Here is a 19,981-nt window from a genome sequence, read left to right as displayed (position 1 = left end):
TTATTTATTTATTGTGTGTGTGTGTGTGACCAGCTCAGCCCACCAGGGGGCAGGGCTGGCTGGCATGTGGTGCTGGGGGATTGAACCGCGGTCCCTTGTGCTTTGCTAAGCTTGTTCTAAGTAGGTGCTTTAGACCACTGAGCCATCTCACCAGCCCTAAGTAGGTGCTTTAGACCACTGAGCCATCTCACCAGCCTGATACCAGGTATCTTTTTAAAGTATTATGTTTATGGGACCAGCACTTTAAAGCAAGTGGAAGAATTTAGTGGGATTATTTTCTGTGCCTGAATAAGAGTTAAGAAATAACCATCACCCGTTGCATCTTTTTTTTAAGTTATGCATTTGGTGCAGGATCTCGCTACACAGCTTGGGCATGTAGTGATTCTCCTACCTTAGCCTCCCCAGTGATGGGATCACAGGTGTGTGCCACCACACCCAGTTTTGGGGCTGGCAGGACACCTGGGATCAGACTTGGGTCCTTGCTCTTGCCAGGAAGGTGCTTAGACTGCCGAGTTACCTCCTCAGCTGCACCTGTTCCATTTAAAGTAAAACGTGTATATATGTTTTCTTTGCTTTTTTTTTTTGAGGCAGAGGCTCATTGTGTAGTACAAGCTGGCCTTGAATTTGCTTATGTGGTCAGGCTGGCCTCTAGCTCACAGCAGTCCTGCCTCAGCCTCCCAAGTGCTGGGATTACAAACACGTACCCCATGCCCAACATACTTTTTTTTAAAAAGAAAATTTATGCAAACAGCAGCTTATGAATAGTTTGTATCTTTTTTCCCCCTCCAATTGATGATATCCTTTTGTTTTGTTTGTTTTTGGTGCTGGGCGTTGAACCCAGGGCTTCATGAGTTCTAGGCAGGCATTCTACTGAGCTACACCCTCAGCCCAGACTTGTGCATTTTTAGTGTACCATTACCAACTGAATGTGTTGGTTGACTTAATCTTTTAGTAATTCATACTTTTGTTTAACCCTGTGTACAGTTAAACAAGTTTGCATTGACTAGCTTAGAATTTATGTATTACTATGCTTTTGTGAATATTTGCATTTTGGAAGCTTCTGGCAGTGGAATTGCAGTTCTAGAGTATGTCTATCAATATATTAATGTATACTGGTTGAGAATGTAGTTCCACAATGTGAGTGCTTGCCTCATGTGCTGAGGCCCCAAGTTTGATTCCCAGTCCTGCCTCAAACCACTTTTTTAATGTACATTGCCAGACTACTCTTCCTATTAACCATCCACAAAGAAATTTGTATAATTTAAATTTAAATTTTAGAAATTTATACTAACAATAATGAATGTACTTTTTTTTTTTTTTTTTTTGTTTTTTAGGGAAGGGTCTACAGGGTGTTCAGGCTCTTACTACTAGATTGGACTCGTAGTTGTCTGCCTGTTTACAGCCTCCCAAGAGCTGGGATTACAGGCGCACGCCACCACACCCAGTCTCAATCGCCGTCTCAGCAGGCCCCTGGGGCAGGGCTGGCGAGATCACTCCCAACCCCTGCGCCTGCTTGCAAGTGCTTTAATCTGCTGAGCTGTTTGGCCAGCCCTTTAACAACTTTTTCTATGCACAGTTAGAAAGAAGTATCTTAGGTTTTGCTGGAAATGTGATTTCTGTTACAACTACGTACTCAGTCCTGCCTTTGTGAAATTGGCTGTCGTTAGTATATAAACCATTTATTGTATCTATTGCCATAAAATATTATATACAGGAAAAGCATAGGCCACATTTTACAGACCTCTTTTACTATGAGTGACACTGAACATTTGTTCACAAGTGTATTAATTATTATTATTTTTGGTACCAGGGATGGAACTTGGGACCTTGCACCAGTCACACAAGTGTATTTATATTTTCCTTTCTATCCTAGTCCTCTACTGTTTTTCTTAATTATTTTATTTTTCTTTGAGAAGTATAGAAAAATGGCACTTTGTTATACTGTTTCTATTCTCTCATTCTTTTTAAAATTTATTTATATGTGTGTGTGTGTGTGTGTGTGTGTGTGGCCAGCTCAGCCCACCAGGGGGCGGGCTGGCTGGCATGTGGTGCTGGGGGATTGAACCGCAGTCCCTGTGCTCTGCTAAACCTGCTCTAAGTAGGTGCCCTAGACCACCGAGTCATCTCACCAGCTCTCTATTCTCTCATTCTGAAATATTTTTACTTTGAATATGATCTGTTTTAGTCATGTAGGTATTATAAACAATTAAGTTTTTAAGTCTTCATGGTTTTTGGTGTTTCTGCTGGTTACTTTTAAACTGTTACCATGTCAATGTAAGATTTCTGTGTTTGAAGTAAAGGCCACAGTTACATTTTAGTAATTTCAGCCTGACAGTTGTCATACTCCAAATCTGTCCTTTTGCTCCTCCAGAGGATGCTCTTGTTCTATGCCCACATGGTACCTGTATGCAAAGCACTGTTGCAAGGGTTTTGTCTTTGTGGTTAACCCCAGGCAGCTTTTCTTTGGCATTCATTACTTCTGTTTTCATTCTAGGATTATCTGTATTCTCCAGTATTGAAGGAGAGTCAAACATGTATGTATGTATACACCATACAGCTCTTACCCATGTGTGTGCTACAGCTGCCCCCTTCTGGTTGTTCCTGGGTGTCTGAGTCACTTTGTTGTAGGTGCTCTGTGTGCTCTCCTCTGGCTTTTCACTCGTTCTGTCCTCTGCCGATTCTAGCTTACCCTCCCATCCTTGCCACCTCTGCCCTGGGTCTCTTTCTTTGAGGGAGTGAAGGTACCAGGAATTGGATTCAGGACCTTGTGCTTGCCAGGTAATAACGGTACTGCTGAGTGATATTCCTGGCCTCCTGCATCTTTCTTACATGCTCCTGATGTCCATTCAGTGGTCCCTTGTGCAATTTTGTGAGAGAAGTTTGCTCACAAGTCCTGCCATCAAGGATGTTCCATCTGTGGGGATGGGCCTGTGCGTAGGGCCTGTTTCTCCTCATGTTTTCTAGTTTCTTTGTTTGCTGTGTTTTCTGTGGTGACCTTGTATTGTCTGCATTTAGCTGAGGTGGCTTCTGCTTCCATCTGTCAGCGGTGGAGGGGGACTGAGTGGCAGGCAGAGGGGTTGTTGCGGGCCCATCTCTGTGATGGACCCTATTTCTCAAGGGTAAGAATGTTGCCTTTTTCCTTTGGCCAGGACTTGAAACACTACGGGAATTCAAGTCTTTCCTAGGTGAAAGAGCCCACAGAGACCTGCTCTATGAGCCAGAGTGGGTTTTTTTTTTGTTTTTTTTTTTTTTTTTTTTTTGGTGGAACCGGGGATTGAACTCAGACCCTTGCACTTGCCAGGGAAGCGCTTATTCCACTGAGCCATCTCCCCAGCCCCCAGAGTGGGTTTTTTGTTTTTAGTTTTAAAATTACTTTTAGCTGCTTTTGATCTCCTTACATTTTGTCTTTCTTTTTTAATAGGTATTCAGCCCATTCGTGTAACTTCTTTCTCTTTCCTACAACATTTGGGATTTTGGATGCAGAATTTTCTTTCCAGGCATCTAGTGTTCAGTTTTTGAATCAATATGGCTTCAACTATAACAAGGTACTGTGTTCAGGGAGGGGCAGCATGTGTTCAGAGTCCTGTCTCACTTCCTGTTGCCTGTCTCCTTTCTTGCTTGTTCATGGGAGGCCCAGCGCTTTCTTTCACTCTGTTGCTCCTTGCCTCAGAGGCTGCCTCTCACTTACTTGCTTCCTGTTTTTAGTTTCTCAAAAAGGGAATCCCATATATGAATGAAGAACAGGAGAAGAAAATTAAGCATAGTATCCTGACAGGGAACTGGAAAGTTCGCAGGTAGGACGTCTTTTTATTTATGTGTGTGTGTGTGTGTGTGGCCAGCTCAGCCCACCAGGGGGCGGGGCTGGCTGGCATGTGGTGCTGGGGGATTGAACTATGGTCCCTGTGCTTTGGTCCCTGTGCTTTGGTCCCTTTGCTTTGCTAAGCTTGTTCTAAGTAGGTACTTTAGACCACTGAGCCATCTCACCAGCCCTGGCTGCCTGTGTTCTGGCAGACCTAAAGAGAAGCTTTTAATTGTTATTCAAAGAAATAAGAGTTTGTTCCAGGGTTGGGGTGGAGGAAACCGCTTTGTTGGACTTGCTCTTACGGTGTTACGTTGGGCTCCAGGGATTGGCAGGGTGACTCACAGATAACCTTGATGTATCTGTCATGCAGGGCCTAGGCTTTAGATGCTCCAGCCCAGCATACCTGACCCTCTGTGGGAGACTCATCTGTGCCCCCTTTTTGTTCGGCCCCATGCCATGCTTAGGCCCTGCAGCTTTGTGCTGCCTATGCAGGAGTGACAAATGAGGACCGTAGTATTAGTTGGCAGACGGTGTCAGGACCACAGGGTCCAGGGCTATCAGTGCTGTCAACTAACTTGATTTTGAAGTAGTCATTTAAGCTCTTTGAGCTTTAGATTTTTTTGCCTTTACTGGGCAGGGAAAAAATTCAACAGCCATTAGCTCTGAAATATGATTCATAATTTGGTCCAGATAATGATCTTGTGTAATGTTCACACTTTTTTTCCCTCCCCATCTTTGGTGCTTTTTTTTGGTACCAGGGATTGAACTCAGGACCCTGAGCTTGCCAGGCAAGCACTTATTCTAATGAGCTATCTCCCTGGCCCCTTTGGTGCTATTTTTTATATAAAAATACAGTGACTCGGCCCGCGAGTCGAGACGTGGGGTAATGACCTGGAGGAGGAACAGGGATGAACAAGACAGGGCAAGAGACACGAGAGACGGAGACAAGACAGGCTTTCTGATCAAGTCTCGTTTATTGAGGAAGTGAGCAGGGTCTAAATAGCTGTATAGTGGAAGCAGTTGGGTGGGACTAGTTGTGGATTGGTAGTGGAGGTCCAGGTCCACAGGAAGATGCCGAGGCAAGCGGGGATTGGTGCTGCAGCACTTCTTGCCCAAATAAGGGAAAATATAACAGGAGCGTTCTATCGCCCCCCACAATACAGTTTTTTTTCTTTTTGGTAATGGAAAAACTATGTTATTTTTTGTCAGTACTGGGGATTAAATTCAGGGTTTCTCTACCACTGAGTTACCTAGCACTTTCTTTTTTATTTGTATTGAGATGGAGTCTTGCTAAGTTGCCCAGGCTGGCCTAGTTGGCAGTCCTTCTGCCTCAGCTTCCTAAGTAACTGGGATTATGCACATGTACCCCCAAGCCGGGCAGCAATATGACTTTTTATTTTTTTGATTGAGACAGTGTTTCATTGTGTAGTTCAGGCTGGCCTCAGACTTACTATGCAGCCCAGACTGGCCTCAAATTTGTAGTGATCCTCCTGCCTCAGCCTCTCAAGTGCTGAGTATACAGGCGTGTGACACCATGCCTGCCTAGCAATTAGAATTTTTAATCTGTTATTTTCAAAGGTTGGATCAAGATTTCAGTCTGATAGAATATTCTTCTTTGATCCAGGAGAAGAAGGTTTACAAAGCCCTTGCCTTTCTCCTTTTGTTCCAAACTGAAATGGTCTTGACAGCACTGCTTAGTACTGGTTAGAGCCTTCTGTGTTTTCTGTACTCTTAGCAGGGCAGACAGGGAACCTGGAAATAAGATAGGCCCAGGTTTGTCTTCTTACTGCGTAAAGGACCTGGAGAACAATTGACGAACATTGTGTTCTCATAAAAACTGAGATCACAATGATACACCAGCAAGCCCTGGAACTTTTCTTTTAAGACTGTTCTAAGATTCTGGGGCGGATTTCTCCAACATTTCCACTATTGTATGACTTTTTGCAGCTCTCTGGATAAAGACCAAGTGAAGGTGGTGATTGATGAGGTGACACAGTGGCTGGACCTGGCCGAAGAAGGTGACGAGATGACTCTGCCTGATATTGCTGGTAGGGAGCAGGCTGTCCTCCCAATGTGGGAACATGGGGGCAGGTCACAGTTACGTGCCAGAACCGGGGAACGTGTTAGCTACAGATCCTGGTCTCGCACCATGTATTGAGCATGATGTCAGTGTTTTCTCAGCAGACGTCTCAAAAGTCAAAACCTTTCAACTTACTTTGAATTTCAAGACTGAGGAAGTCAAGTTCATTCAGGAGCCGTCCTGTAGATTCCATCCTGAGTGCTTTCTATTACTGACTTTTGTTAACCCCGCTCTCTGCCCTAGTGCAGCAGTTCTCAGAGCATAGTCTGCGGACTTTGTTGGTCTCTGAGACTTACAGTTCTCACTGCAGCATTTTCCTGGATCCTGTAGGGATGGGGATTACACCTGCTGGCATCTTAGCAGATATTAAATTACCTGGGATCATCCAGTTGTGGTGGTAGTTATTGCATACTTTGTTGCCACTTTTTTTTTTTTAATGTAAAGTGCATAATTTCATTATCAGTTTTTTAAAAAGCCAACTTAACCTTGGAGAGGAAGGTCAAATATTCATACTTTAAGTATCCACCTTTGAGTTCTTTTAAATATTCTATGTTAGTACAAGTATAGGAAAAAAACAAGTGTATCAACAGCTTCGGTGGTTCTCTTTTTTTTTTTTTTTTTTTTTTTCAGAGTTTGAGTTTTATTGTGACGCCGCTCAAGCCTTGACGGCAAACTTGCGCAGAGGGTACAGCCGCTCCTTCCGCTGCTGCTTCTTGGTCTTTAGCTTCTCCTCATGCTTATTGAGCCGGCGGCGCATGGCTCGCGTCTTCTTGGGCCGCAGGTCCAGGGGCTTGTACTTCTTGCCCTTGTAATATTTCCTGAGGTTTTCTTTCTGGGTCTGGTTGATGACAGTGAGAACACGGGCAATGGATTTGCGAACAACTCGGATCTTGGAGAGCTTGGACGACGCGCCGCCCGTCACTTTAGCGACGTGCAGCTGTGACAGCTCCACCTTCAGGTCGTCTAGCTGTTTCAACAACTCTTCTTTCTTCTTGCCTCGAAGATCCCGAGCCTTAATCTTGGCCATAGTTGCAAAAGAAGGCGCCGCCGCCGCCTGCTACGAGAGAAAGAGTTTTTTTTTTTTTTTTTTTTTTCGGTGGTTCTCTTGAGAAAAAGCATTCTGTAGTTTTCAGAGTTGAAAACTGGATTAGGCTCTTTTTGCTTGTGTTGTTGTTTGTTGGTATTTGTTTTTCCCAGTGCTGAGAATCAAACCCAGGGCTTTGTACATGCTAGGTAAGTGCTCTGCCACTGGGCTACATAATCAGCCCCAGCTGGTTTGTTTTATTTTTTTTTTGGAACTTTTTTTTTTTTTTTTTTAAATGCATTTGGTACGAGGTCTTACTATGCAGCTTGGACTTGTAGCGATCCTCTTGTTTTTAGCCTAACCCAGCACTGGGATTACAAGTGGGTGCCACTACACCTGATCTTGGTGTGGGAGCATCAGGGCCAGTGTGGCATGTAGTACTGGGGGGTCGAAGCTGGTCCCTTAGGCAAACACTTAGTCTCCTGGGCCTACTGTTGTAGACCTTTTTTTTTTTGGCAGAACTGGGGATTGAACTCAGGCCCTTGCGCTTGCCAGCAAAGTGCTTTCCACTGAGCCATCTCCCCGGCCTGTTGTAGACATTTAATTTTTTTTTTTTTTGGCAGAACCGGGGATTGAACTCAGGCCCTTGTGCTTGCCAGGGAAGCGCTTATTTCACTGAGCCATCTCCCCGGCCCCTCTATTGTGGACATTTAAATTTGAGTATTCTACAGTAATTTTCTCAGTGGAAAAGATAGGCCTGTAACATCAAGGACTCGAGTGTTAGTGATAAAATTCAAGCTTTCAATTAAGAGTTAGAAAAACTTGAATCTGCCTTCCATAAGCTTGACTGCTTTCTAACATTGAAGTCTTTCTGATAAAATCAGTGCTCATGAGTACAAATGTCTTTTGTTGGTTTTGTTTAGTAAAATGTGTTAACATTTGAAAGATGTGCATAACTTTGCAAACCATTGTCTTCCTAGCAACCACTGTATACTGTTAAAAAATCATGATTAAAAAAATCCATTCAAGGAGCTGGGTGTGCTAGCATATGCCTGTGTCCCTGCCCTGGGAGGCCAAGGCTGGAGGATTTCAAATTTAAGGCCAGTCTGGGCAATTTAGTGGCTTTGTTTTGAAGTGCAAGAAGAAAAAAAAAAAAAAAGAGCTGGGGGATATAACTCAGTGCAAAGGTTTCAATCTCTAGTGCTGGGGAAGAAAACTATTCAGAATAGAAGTTAGGCCAGTGAAATTTAATATTACAGTACTAGAAAGTTTATTAATAATGGGCTTAGATTGCATAAAACAGTCAACTACCATATTTTGAATTTACATAGTAGTAAGAGCACTAAAGTCATTGATAAGGTTATCTCTTCCCTGTCCATTTACCTACCCATTTGGGTTTTCTCTGTATACTGCAGTGACTGCAGCATGTATCACAGAAAATGAGCAGATCAAATGCAAAAGCAGATGTGGTTTCAGCTAGGTGCAGAAATGTGAAACAATGTCACACTTTTTAAAAATTGCAGTACTGGGGGTGAAACCCAGGTGCATGCTACTCCCCGCATCTCCAACCCCTTTTACTTTTTGAGGCACAGTCTCTAAGGTACACAGGCTGGACTTATGATTCTTCTGCCTCTGTTAGCTAGAATTACATGCATGTGCCACTATGCCTGGAGCTGTGTCACATTCTTCTGGCTAATTTTTTTTTTTTTTTTTTTTTTTGGTGGAACCGGGGATTGAACTCAGGTCCTTGTGCTTGCCAGGGAAGCGCTTATTCCACTGAGCCATTTCCCAGGCCTCTTCTGGCTAATTTTTTAAAACATAGTTTTTTCATAAATGTAAAAATTGATTTTTTTTTCTTGTGGTACCAGGGACTGAACTTGGGACCTAGCTTATTCTACTGAGCTGTCTCCCTAGCCCAACAATTGAAATTTTATTAAACCTAGAATTTTAATTTCTTTTTTACTTTCTCTTTGTTTTGTGGTACTGGGATCAAACTTGGAACCTTGTGTTTGCGAGGCAGGCACATATGTCACTGAGCTATCTCCCTGGCCCTAGAGTTTTAATTTCTAACATGGCTAATGTCAGTGACTGTAATCCACTGAAACCAAAATTCTTTGCAGCCCCCAATTTGAATGTCCCTGAGATCAGGAACTTGGGAATGCTCCCTGGAACATTGTGACAGTCCATGTGACATCATGTGGTTCATGGGCTTGGGGGCCCGAGAGCTGCCTTTCCACACACTCGCCCTGTGTTCCAGCATCTGTCGGCAGCTCCTGTCCTCCAGCTTCTCTTGTGGAGAAGCTGTGTTGCTGCTCCAGGTCTGTATTTGTCGTGTTTCCTTGTGCAGGGTTCCAGGCCTATGAGGTGCAGCTGGTGCTGAGGCAGGCCCTGCCCAACATCTGGACAATGCTGAGAGAACAGGGGGTGAGTTTGGCCCTGGGAAGAGGTGTCTTGAGCAGCTCTTTCACCTCTCTCTCCTTTAGCTTTCTGTGCCCTCTGTGGTAGGCCCCTGTGCCTTCCCTCGCCTGCTCTTGTTTGCTTCCTTTCATTTTGAGACAGCCTGTTTCTGGGCTTGTTTTCCAGTGACCTGGTTCGGGGCTCATGCCTCTGTTTTTGCATTTCAGGTGATAGTGAAGAAGGTGAGCCAGCAGCACCGCTGGTATCTGGAGCATGCCTCCGGTGACCGGGACAGCTGTTGGAAGGAGCAGATTCTTCTCTCCGCAAGGGGTTTTTCTGTTTTTTTTGAGATGCTGGTGCAAGCCCAGAAGGTAGGGAAAAACAGTTTTTCCTTCAATTTTTACTATCCTTTGTGTTTCTGGCTGTAGGTGTTGAAGGGACCTTTAACAGAAAAATTAGATTTCTGAAAATGAGTGATTCCTTCTTATTGATAACTGGTTTCATGGTCCGAGTCTCATTTTTACTAAATCATTTTCTTTTTTCCTTTCTTTATTTGGTGTAGGGTCTCGCTGTGTAGCTTAGAGACCCTCCGTGATCCTCCTATCTCAGCCAGGGATCAAACCCAGGTCCTTGTGCTTGCCAGGCAGGTGCTTAGACCACTGCGCTATCTCCCCAACCCATTTTTACCAAATCATGATGGGTTAATTTGGCAAAGGACAATGCATGTGAAGTGTTGCTTTCCTCAGCCCTTTTTCAATACTAATTACCTAAAACTACTTGGAGAACCACATATATTTGTTTCACAGTTTAGATTCTCAGTTGGGCATGGTGGTATATATCTGTAATCCAGTATGGGGAATGAAGCAAGAGGATCACCCTCGGTTCAAGACCAGCCTGAACTACATAGCCAGACCCTGCTTCAAAAACAAAAAATCCGAACAGTTGAAATTTCTTACTGTGGGTCCTGCTTGACAACCCTTCTATCACCCCCTGCCTTCTCCCCCTAAGCAGTACAACCACCTTCCAGGGGAGAAGAAAGACTGGGGATGGGATCATCAGGGGGCCAGAATCACAGTTGGTTCTGAAGCCAGCATCCTTTGCAAGAGATGCCATTAGTCTATGGCAGTGAAGGCAAACCTTTTGGAACTTTCAGTAAGACAAACAGCCCCCCTGGGGCATGCGTGCCACAGGTTCACCACTCGTCTATGGTGTCTAGCTATTATTTTAAAAATTTGTCTCACTTGTTGATTTATTCCAAGTAGCCCTTAGTGGGGCATAACATGATGATGGACCTGCTGCATCTCCATGAGAAGTTCTTCAGGCCTCTCCCAGGTAAGGCCAGATCTGCCACTCTCTCCCTCCATCTATCCCTCCCTCTTGCATCCCATTGGCTGGAGTTTCTCACGTTGCATTAGCTGCTGTTCACAGTGTAAGTATCTTGAGTTTAATAGAAAACCTCTAGTGTGTATCATTGAAAGTGGTGATGGCAGCTTAGTTCCAGATTGGAAATCCTTGATGGTTGAGATTGAGGATGCTTTTAATTTCTGTTTTGTTTTGTTTTCACGGATAGAGAGTAGGTCTTTTCCATTCTGCCAATAGATTATCTCACTTTTTACTGTTTGAATCTTTCTCCACAGAAAGCTATGATCAGTTTAAGCAGAATATCCACAACCTATTTCCTGTTCTTATTGACACCAAGAATGTTACAAAGGATATCTGGAAGGTAATGAAGAGAATTTGCTTTGGGCTAAGAACTGCTTTTTTCCATGCTGGTACACTTAGTGCTCTTTCTTGTTCTAATTTCTCTTTGAATTCTTCTCTTATAAAACTGGGATTAGCAAGGCATAGTGGTAGATACCTGTAATCCCAGCATTTGGGAGGTTGAGGCAGGAGAATTGCCATGAAGTTAAGTTAGCTTGAACTATGTAGCAAGACTGTGTCTCAGCCAACCAACCAACCAACCAACCAAACAAACAAAACCAACAAAACCAAAATGGATCACTTTCCTTTTTTTTTTTTTTTTTTGGCAGAACTGGGGATTGAACTCAGACCCTTGTGCTTGCCAGGGAAGTGCTTATTCCACTGAGCCATCTCCCCGGCCCATATCACTTTCCTTTCGTATTGCAGCACCTGTGGTCATCATATTAGCTTATATATGATTTTTTTCTTTCCCTCATTCAAGTTCCCAGGTTTCCATCTGTTTGTATGTAATGATTGCGCTTCACATGGCACAATAGAACATCTTGTTTTGGAGCTTGATACATTTTATGTAACCATCTTGGATGTGCTCACAGAGCACCAGGGTTGGGTCCTTTCTTGGAAAATATTGAGAAGAAGCATCTTTGCTACGTCCTGAGGTGTGGGTTGTCACCCTGACAGACAGTAAAGAACCACTGGGGAGTTACAGACTGGATCACTGGTTCTCCTGTCTCCACTGTGTGTTCAGGTGGGGTTTCAGAAGGAGCCAGGCGGTATTCTGACAGCCCCCAGGTGATGTGTTGTGTCACTGGGTCGTGCACTATGTGTGAAGAAAGGACCCAGCTGCCTTAATGCTGCCTACAAATAGGAAGAGAGACAGGAATCAGATCAGTGTTTTAAATCATTAGGGTAATAACCTAGAATGGGTTATTCAAGAAGGGAGCCAACAGATGGGAACAAGTTTCTTGGCTCATCTTTGCCCAGAGAAGCTTTTCATACTTGTGTTTTATGTATTCTTAGCTTGGACCACCTCCTGGGACTCAGGGACTCCCCCAAGGCTTTTGGTCCCTAGTATCCTCTGAATGTGTCTGAGTTCCCGTTTAGTGCCTCTGATGCCTGTGTTTACAGAATCCCTTACCCTGGTCGGCTGCAGGAGATAGTGTGTGTTGTGCTTGTGGCACTACTTCACTCTAGCCTGGCACTGGGAGCCCTTCTGAGTCACCCCAGGGTACTGGTTCCTTGACATTGTACTTAAGGAGTAAGGGTGGTCAGGGTATGGGGAGAGGAAGAGAGGCCTATAGGAGTCCATATTTTCCAGCTTACTGTAGGTCTTTGATAAGACCTAAAGCAGATGATAGCCAAAAGTACAGATGTGTTCTTTTCCCTGATTTGTTTTCTGTAACTTCAGGAACTGCATTTCCCACGGGTTTCCAACCTCTTGGAAGTATACGAAGTACTGAGCAGGTGAGTGGGTGTTTCTCAGGGCCCTTCTGGAGCAGGGCTGGGCTATACTGGGTGCTGCACCTGTGCTCAGACCCCCCAGCCCGTGGACCCAGTTTCCAAGAAGGAAGGAAGAGACCAGAGTCGGGAATCTCTGCGCTCCTGCCCTGCTTTCCTGAATATTTCTGCTTTCCTGTCATCTTTCTTGTCTCTTCCATCACCAGCAAACACAAGTGCCTTCTCTGTGCCAGCCCAGTGTGCAGGACTCCCCCTGACCTCCCCTGGGTTGTCAGTTTCTCCCTCTCAATTCATTCAGCTCCAACGTTTAAAAACCAAGCTGAACATGGTGGTGTGCACCTGTAATCCTGTAACTCTGGGAGGCAGAGGCAGGAGGATCAAAAGTTAAAACTCAGCCTCAGAGAATTAGCAATTTAGTGAGATTCTGTCTCAAAAAAAAGAAAAGTGCTTGGGATGTCTCTCAGTACAGAGGCGCTGCATTCAGTCTCCACTACAGTGCAAAAGTGGGGCAGGGGCCTGTGTGGGAAACTATGCGCCGGGGTAGGAGACTGAGTGGTTGTCACATCTTTGATCAAGAGAGGCAGTGGTGAGGTGTCTGCTGCTGTTACCTGGAGGTACAGTTACAGCTCTGCTCTGGGTAGCAAGTCCAGGTAGAAGTCTCCGTCTCACTTTCACCGTCAGGATTTCTTGCCCTTGGTGAATTGCCCTCTGCCTGGCTGCCACACACCCTTACCTGTCTCCTAGCTGTCAGGATGATAGCTGGAAGGTGTTCAGAACAGCCCTCGTCTGTGCTGCTACCCTCCTGGATCTTTTTCTGTTGCTGGTGGGGTCGTTCATCTATTCTTGTGTGGTCCCTCTCCTCATCTCCTCATTTCTATCCTGGGGCCCCTTGACTTTCCTCTTGCTCCTTACTGTGTCCAGGGGCCTCTTGGTGATCGTGCCCTCTGTGACCTGTAGGAACCTTCAGCCAGTCACTTGCCTGTGTCCCACAAGCACATGCCAGTGTCCTAAACATCTCCCTAAGTCTTTGTGCTACCAAGCACAAGCCATGGGACCCTGTGTTCATAAGCTGGGATCCAGAGAAGTCAAGTTTTACTTTTTTTTTTTTCCTATTATTTTTTATTTGCAGTGCTGGGGGTTGAACTTGGGACCTTGGCAGGCACTTAGGCCACTGAGCTGTTTCCCCAGCCCCTAGTTTGTTCTCTTTGCCACTCACTTGTTTAGTAACTTACCATGAAAAAATGATATGATCTCTTGTGTGCTTCAGTTTCACCATCTGAAAAATAGGAGAATAAAGCCCTTCGTAATTCACAAAGTTGTTGAAAGGCTTAAGTGTATTTGTCCCTGTAGGAAGACTTTGAACAAGGCCTTGCTCTTAGTCCATTTTATGCAATGTTAGCAGAAGGCTGTCACTTTTGTTTGTATTTAGGCAGGCAAGCTTCTGCCTTAGGCTCTTCGGTGGTGGGATAACCAGTGTAACTGCAAATGGCTTGGTTACCGTTCTTTTAGATGACCTTTATGATGCTTGCAGCTAGGATGGCACAGGTGCAGCCATCAGACCTGCTTTACAGGAAAATCGAGAGCTCAGGGGGTCGGCACCCAGAGTTGGGAAGCATTTTTTGGGAAGGCAAAGGCAGTGCAAGTTTTACTGTTGGATGCGGTTACCACCCCTGCTGCCCTAGAGCCAAAAAGTCCCAGAGTTAAACTTGCAAGGTCTATTTGTCAGTCAAGTCCAAATGATGTTATGCCAGAAACCTCTTTACATTCTTCTTTCTCTGCGTGTTTGCAGGCATTGCTGTTGCTCAGTCAGCCCTCTCTGATATCCCAGCCAGTGTCCTATCCTATTTCATTTTTTACACTGCTGCTTGTGTCATCTTTGAAACTCTCTGGGCTGTTTTCATGGGTGGATCTTTTGGTGCTTCCCGCAGCCCTGCTTGTCGTAGGAGCTCCTCCCTGGCCTGGGCCTGCTTTTCTTATGGGGCTTTTACCATGCTTTCTGGGTGCCTGGTCAGGCCTGGGTCTGTTCCTGTCACTGCTCCTTCTTGCTATGGCTTGAAATGCCTGTGGCTTGGGCCGCTGCTTCAGTATTGCCGGTTTGAGGAACTCTTTAGCTCCAAGGACTATGGAGTCACTCACTGTCTGAGGCTCAGGTGTTGCAGCTACAGGACAATATGCTTGAAGAGCAGAGGCAGTGTCCTCTTTGTCTCAGTGCCTGAGATAAGGCTAAGACTTTGTTCAATGCCCAGAATGGTCCATTTGGAGCCTTTTGCATAGTTGATCTTTTTTTTTTTTTTAAAAGTCCTTATGTTTTTCACATAGCTGATCCTTGACCTGACCTTCTGCCTAGTTATCAAGACTGTATCTGTCCGTGTCTGGAGCTGTGGCTTTAAAAATATATGTGCTAACTGGATGTAGTGACACACTCCTATAATCCCAGCACTTTGGGAGGCTGAGGCAAGAGGCTCACAGCCTAAGCTGTGTCTCAAGGTCTCAAGATCTGTGTGTGTGTGTGTGTGTGTTTGTGTGTGTGTGTGTATATATATATATATATATATATATATATGTTGAGAGTATACACATGTGTGTGAGGACATACCTTTATAATTTAAGGGGTTGGGAGGAGAATAAAAAAGGATTTATTGTCTTACTTTTTTTCCTCTAATAGTAACTTGAATCCCACCAGTGATTCTGCACCAGTGATTGTTCATGGATACAAGTGTGAAAAATATGGTATATCCCCTCCCCGACTGTGGGCTCAGCTGAGGGCTGCCTGCATGCTGGTGGCCTAGGTGGCAGGCCATGGGAATGTACATGGGTTACTTGCGCTGCTTTCCTTGCCCTGCCCCCTACAACTCCTGCCTCCTTCATGCGCCATCACAGATCATGTCCAAGGCCCAGAACTGCCTGTATTCTCCTTGGTGTGGGGTCTCGCCTGTTGGGTGAGAAGAAGAGGGGTGCATACAGCATGGTGGTCCTGTGTGCTGCAGCTGCCGTGAACATTGATCTGGGCTGGGAGGGGGCTCCTCTCCCCAGGACATTTCTAATGGTTGTTCACTGTCTCTCCAATGCATGGGAAAATGCTCCAGCCAAGATGAAGTGCCCCCATGAAGCAGGGTATGATGCCTTCCTGTCTGGGTCAGGTACGAGTTGTGGTCTCTTGCACTGATGCTAAGCCACTTCTGTCCCTGGGTTCTTGTTTGTGGTGGGCTGGGCAAGCAGATTAGGCTATGTGCTAGTACATCTCTAGCTTTTCTTTCCAGTTCTTTTGAAAGTGGCACACCTGCTCCTACAGAGAGTGCATGGGTGAGTGTCTTCCTTTCCTCATGTTGCTCAGGGCTTAGTCCCCCAGCCACCACAGAGAGGCTGCCACGTCATGTGGGTGGATATTGTGCCTCTGCCTGAGCAGCAGTGAGCACAGTGGTTTGCGGTCATGTGGGCTTTGTCCATAGGGACCGTCCCTGTGTCCACCCCGACTGCTTTCTGGTGGGTCATGGCTTCTGCTGCTTGTCTTCGAGTTGGGAGAATTCACTGATGTCAGGAGACCCAAGCAGTGGGCCTCCATGTGGGTTCTGATAATGCCTGCTTCAGTTATGTCCAGCTTGGTGTCCTTGTAACTACAACTCACAGCCAGGAAGAAGGACAAGGAGTTAGGCTGCTGCATGGCACATTGTTGGGGTTCATATGGGTGGGCAAGGCTTTGGAGTATGGTGCCCCAGGGCAGATGTTCCCATGGCAGCAGCTTCCCTGGTTCCTCTAGCACCTGACACCCCAGAAGCAAGTGCACAGTTTACACATGTGTCCTGCAGCGCTATCCCAGGGCTGCACATTTGTGGCACTTAGAAGGCCTGGTGCAGGAGCTAATCACAGCTGTAACCTGTTCCTCAGGACTGTCTTAGGAACACATTTGGGCTATAAGCTACTGTCTGTGTTTGCCTGTTTGGGCAGTGGGCATGATAAATGCAAATACTCTACGGCACAGTGATGGGAAGCTTATGTGAGAAATTTTCTAGCCCGTTTTCCTTGTTCCTGCAGTTTGATGGTGTTCATTGCCCGCCAGTAGGGGGCAGGTGGTGAAGTGCTGGGTAGGCAGGTCTTTCCATGGCTGGCCTGGGGCTTTGCATCCTGTGTTTTTGTTTGTCCTCATGACCCAGAAGCAGTGCTGGGTTTAAGAGGTCTGTGGCTTCAGGCCTGCCTGATTCCCTAGCTGAAACTGCTCCCAGGGCCTGAACTTGAGTGGTACCTGGGCAGAGGGGGACTGGTGGCAGAATGAGACTCCGGGGCAAGGGTGACTATTCAGAATCAAGGGTGACATGGTGTCAAGGATGATAAAGTAGTACTTCCTCTGGACAATATTCTCTCATTGATTGGCCTGTTGCAGGGCTAGTCAGCAGAGTGCTTGTCCCCAAACTGGCCCCAAACCATGGGTGGTAACTCTCCAGAAGCTCTGCTTCTTTTGGGCCCTGCAGAGGGCACTTTTGCCAGTTAGAGGAAGCCCCCGACATAAATGCAGCACTCATGAGGGATAGAGGAGAGAGTGGCTTGGGCAGCACGCCCCTTCCAGCACCAGTCCCTTAGCTGTGGTTGAGGACATGTGAATCCATGCCTGTGTGCCTGAGTGCCCCGGCTTCTCTGTCTGTGTAGCCATGTTCCCACGTCTGAGCCCTCCTTCCCGCAGTATCTCGATGTACTGGCTCCTTACGTGAACCAAGTGAATCTGATCCGAGCGGGGGTCCCTAAAATTGTGAGTAGGTTTTACTCGGTTCCCTCAGCTGATGGTGGGAGGTGGGTTGGTGTCCCCAGAGATGTGCTAGAGGGACTCTAGGAGCACGAAGGTAAGAGCAGACAGAGTGTCCACACTTGCAAAAGCCTTTTATTTCTTATTTTTCCACCAAACCTCACCTGACCCTGTCCCCCTCCCTCTCTCCCTTTCTGCACCCAGTCCCTGTTAGAGCCTTTGTTTTACTCTGGTGTAGCATCTCCAACCATATGGGCTGTAGTAAGAATTGTGCGAAGCCTCTTTTGTTTATGTCTTGTAGAACTTTTCGGGCCCAGATTACCCCAGTATCCGGCCACCCATCCTCATCCTCACGGTCAGGAGGTGGCCTGGGGTCAGTGAGCAGCAAGTCTATGGCGAGTTCCAGAACCTCTGCAAGTTTGATGTCAGACGACTCACTCAAAGCCAGTTCTTGCTCCTGACCAATAAGTTTAAGGAGTAGGTACCTCTGAGCCCACCTCGGCCCTTCTCACTGCCTCTCTGCTGCACCCACCCTGAGCCTGCACAGCAGCTGGTGTGATGTGCTGCTTGCTGACCCAGGTGAACTTCTTTGGCAGTGTCCGCAGTGTCCTGAAAGAGTATAGGTGCCACCCGACCCTGCAGGTTTCCCTGTACCGATACTGGAGACACTCCCCCAACGTCAACTGCATGCTACAGTAAGTGCCCTGGCGGAAGCTGCTCTCTGCCCACGTGGGTCCGTTTGGTCCGATTCATGCTGCTGCACTAGCTGTGCTGACTGTCAAGGAGTTTTCCACACCTGCAGTAAACAGGGTTGCTCAGTACATTTTACAAAGAACTAGGCATTGCAGTTGGTGGGTGCTGTTGTGCGCTGCATGGATTAATCAAAGTCCCACAGGCTGGCCAGTGGAAGGTAGAAGCAAACATGTGCAAGTACACTGTATGTGTGAGGGGAAGAACATTTGTTAAAGATGAAAGTGGCAGGTGCAGAAGGAGAGCTGGCTCAAAGGGGCCCATGGGGAGGCCTGTGGGAGGGAGTGACCGGGCAGGGCGCTGTGGGAACAGGGCATGGACTGAGAGGCTGTGGGGAAAAGCCTTGGTGAAGCCATTGTGGCCACGGTAAGTGGAACAGACAAGGAGAACCTGGTCCTGCCCTGTTAGGGCTGCATAGGTGAGAATTGTGGGCCTCAGTCTTGGCAGAAGAAGGGGATCACTGGGGTCTAGGCAGAAGAGGGAGAGATCCAGCTTGTGTCTTCGAAGCATTGCTGTGTTAGGTGCCAAGATGGGCTTCAGTCAAGGCAGAGGTCAGGGCGTCTTGGGAAGCAAGCACATAGCCAGGTGCAGTGTGGGTGTGGCTTGGTCCCACCTGGTGGCACTGGGGCTGCTGAGGGGCAGCCAGCAGCTGACCCAGGAAGAATCAAGGATGCATGCAGGGTTTGGGGCTGAGCAATCAGAAAGATGGGTTTACACCTTTGAGGTTTCTGAACGTGTTGGTAGGAGCCATCTCTAGGGGGTGGCCCTGTGGAAGAAAAACTTCAGGCATCCTGTATTTTAGCAACCTCTGATCTGAGTCACCAGGGAAATCTCAGAGCCATTGGCTCTGGGAGGCAGGACTTCAGTATTGTCCCCAGGGCAGTGATGAAAAGACAGTGCATTGGATGAGTGGAGCTGGGAGGACAAAGGGCAACCATGGAGCTTGCAACCGTGCAGAGTTCACAGGAAGACCTTGGGCCCTTCTCACCCATGCCATTGTCTTGCAGAGTCTGCAGCATAGTTGCTGCCTGGGCCCTGCTCGGATTTCTTCTGGGAAGATCCAGGCCCTGAGTGCAGCCAGCCTCTGGAAGCCTCTGTCCATCTCTTTGTCTTTCCTGGGATGGCCCTCCTGGATTTTGTTCTTGTAAATTTTATTTTGTTTGCATGTGGATCTACATGGTCTTTACTGTCAATTTTGTTTTGAGAGTGAAATTCTGTATATACCATAAATGATGAAGAAATCTTTACATATAATGCCTTTGTGTGTGACCCCCGGGAGAAGTCCTGGCCTCTGGTGATTTCAGCCAGTGTGCTGGAGTATCTACAACAGATGGTTCATCAGGAGCCACCCACCAAGTGAGTGAAAGGCCATGCCATTTATGGGCGAGAAATTAATGCCCAACATCTGGGGATTTAGGCCCAAGAAAGGGCATTTTTCATGAAAGGAAAAAGTAAAGCTTGGAAGAATTAATGACATGTACTGGTGATGTCTTTGATAAATACAGTATCTCAAATCATTAAAATGTTCATATTTGTTTTAGTGATGAAAAATACTCCCTAACAGAGGTTATGGCTTGAAAGTCAAGACTCCAGCCAAACGATCTGGGTCCTCCACAGCCACCCACACTTCCTCCATGGTGCCTCCCTTTTCCTGGAAGGGTCTGACCTCAGCTGGGCTCTTAGCACAGCTGTGAACTTCACCTGAGGATTCTGCAAAGCCTTACATTTAGTCCGATGTTTTTCTCTAAAAGAACGGAAATACTGTGGCAGCCACTCTGACTAGAGAGTTTGAAATCTTGTCTTTGCTTCCTTTGTCTCTTCTTCCTCTCTTTAACTGAATCCCTAGCTTTTACACTGAGTTACATTGACATCCCTTTTCTGTTTTTAATTTTGAGACAGTATTTCACTAAGTCAGTAAATTGCCCAGGCTAAGTTCAGACTTAAGACCTTCTTGCCTCAGCCTCCCGGAGTGCTGGGAATATTGGAGTGAGTCACCACACTGGCTTTGAGAGAGCTGTTTTTCTCACAGGCTTGTGT

General features: G+C 46.4%; 2 protein-coding genes and 1 pseudogene across 3 annotated transcripts in view; 1 reads left to right on the top strand and 2 right to left on the bottom strand.

The window, feature by feature from the left end:
* Tcp1 (t-complex 1) overlaps positions 1-5,046 on the bottom strand; it is a 30,426-nt gene extending 25,380 nt beyond the window's left edge. The window contains exon 1 of the mRNA XM_023699286.1: positions 5,042-5,046. The gene's annotated coding sequence lies outside the window, so the exon portion shown is untranslated. The remainder of the gene's footprint in view (positions 1-5,041) is intronic.
* Positions 1-19,380, top strand: part of Pnldc1 (PARN like, ribonuclease domain containing 1) — a 21,606-nt gene extending 2,226 nt beyond the window's left edge. Inside the window, exons 4-19 of one of the 2 annotated variants that reach the window (XM_023699284.1) lie at positions 2,495-2,534; positions 3,422-3,545; positions 3,706-3,794; positions 5,750-5,850; positions 9,254-9,330; positions 9,531-9,674; positions 10,566-10,635; positions 10,941-11,026; positions 12,410-12,465; positions 15,125-15,189; positions 15,546-15,599; positions 15,720-15,762; positions 17,101-17,200; positions 17,496-17,671; positions 17,791-17,889; positions 18,952-19,380. In XM_023699284.1, coding sequence (XP_023555052.1) covers positions 2,495-2,534; positions 3,422-3,545; positions 3,706-3,794; positions 5,750-5,850; positions 9,254-9,330; positions 9,531-9,674; positions 10,566-10,635; positions 10,941-11,026; positions 12,410-12,465; positions 15,125-15,189; positions 15,546-15,599; positions 15,720-15,762; positions 17,101-17,200; positions 17,496-17,671; positions 17,791-17,889; positions 18,952-19,015 — 1,388 coding nt within the window. In that variant the 3' untranslated portion in view covers positions 19,016-19,380. Of the gene's footprint in view, positions 1-2,494; positions 2,535-3,421; positions 3,546-3,705; positions 3,795-5,749; positions 5,851-9,253; positions 9,331-9,530; positions 9,675-10,565; positions 10,636-10,940; positions 11,027-12,409; positions 12,466-15,124; positions 15,190-15,545; positions 15,600-15,719; positions 15,763-17,100; positions 17,201-17,495; positions 17,672-17,790; positions 17,890-18,951 lie in introns of those variants that run through there. The other variant, XM_023699285.1, reaches the window with a different exon arrangement.
* On the bottom strand, positions 6,511-6,935 carry LOC101581324 (annotated as a pseudogene).
* Positions 19,381-19,981: the final 601 nt, after the last annotated feature.

This window comes from Octodon degus, unplaced genomic scaffold, assembly GCF_000260255.1.
Source record: "Octodon degus isolate 3935 unplaced genomic scaffold, OctDeg1.0 scaffold00112, whole genome shotgun sequence".
In the NCBI taxonomy this organism is placed as follows: Eukaryota; Metazoa; Chordata; class Mammalia; order Rodentia; family Octodontidae; genus Octodon; species Octodon degus.
The sequence above is the reverse complement of the archived record's forward strand: the minus strand, read 5'-3'. Positions and strand labels throughout refer to the sequence as shown.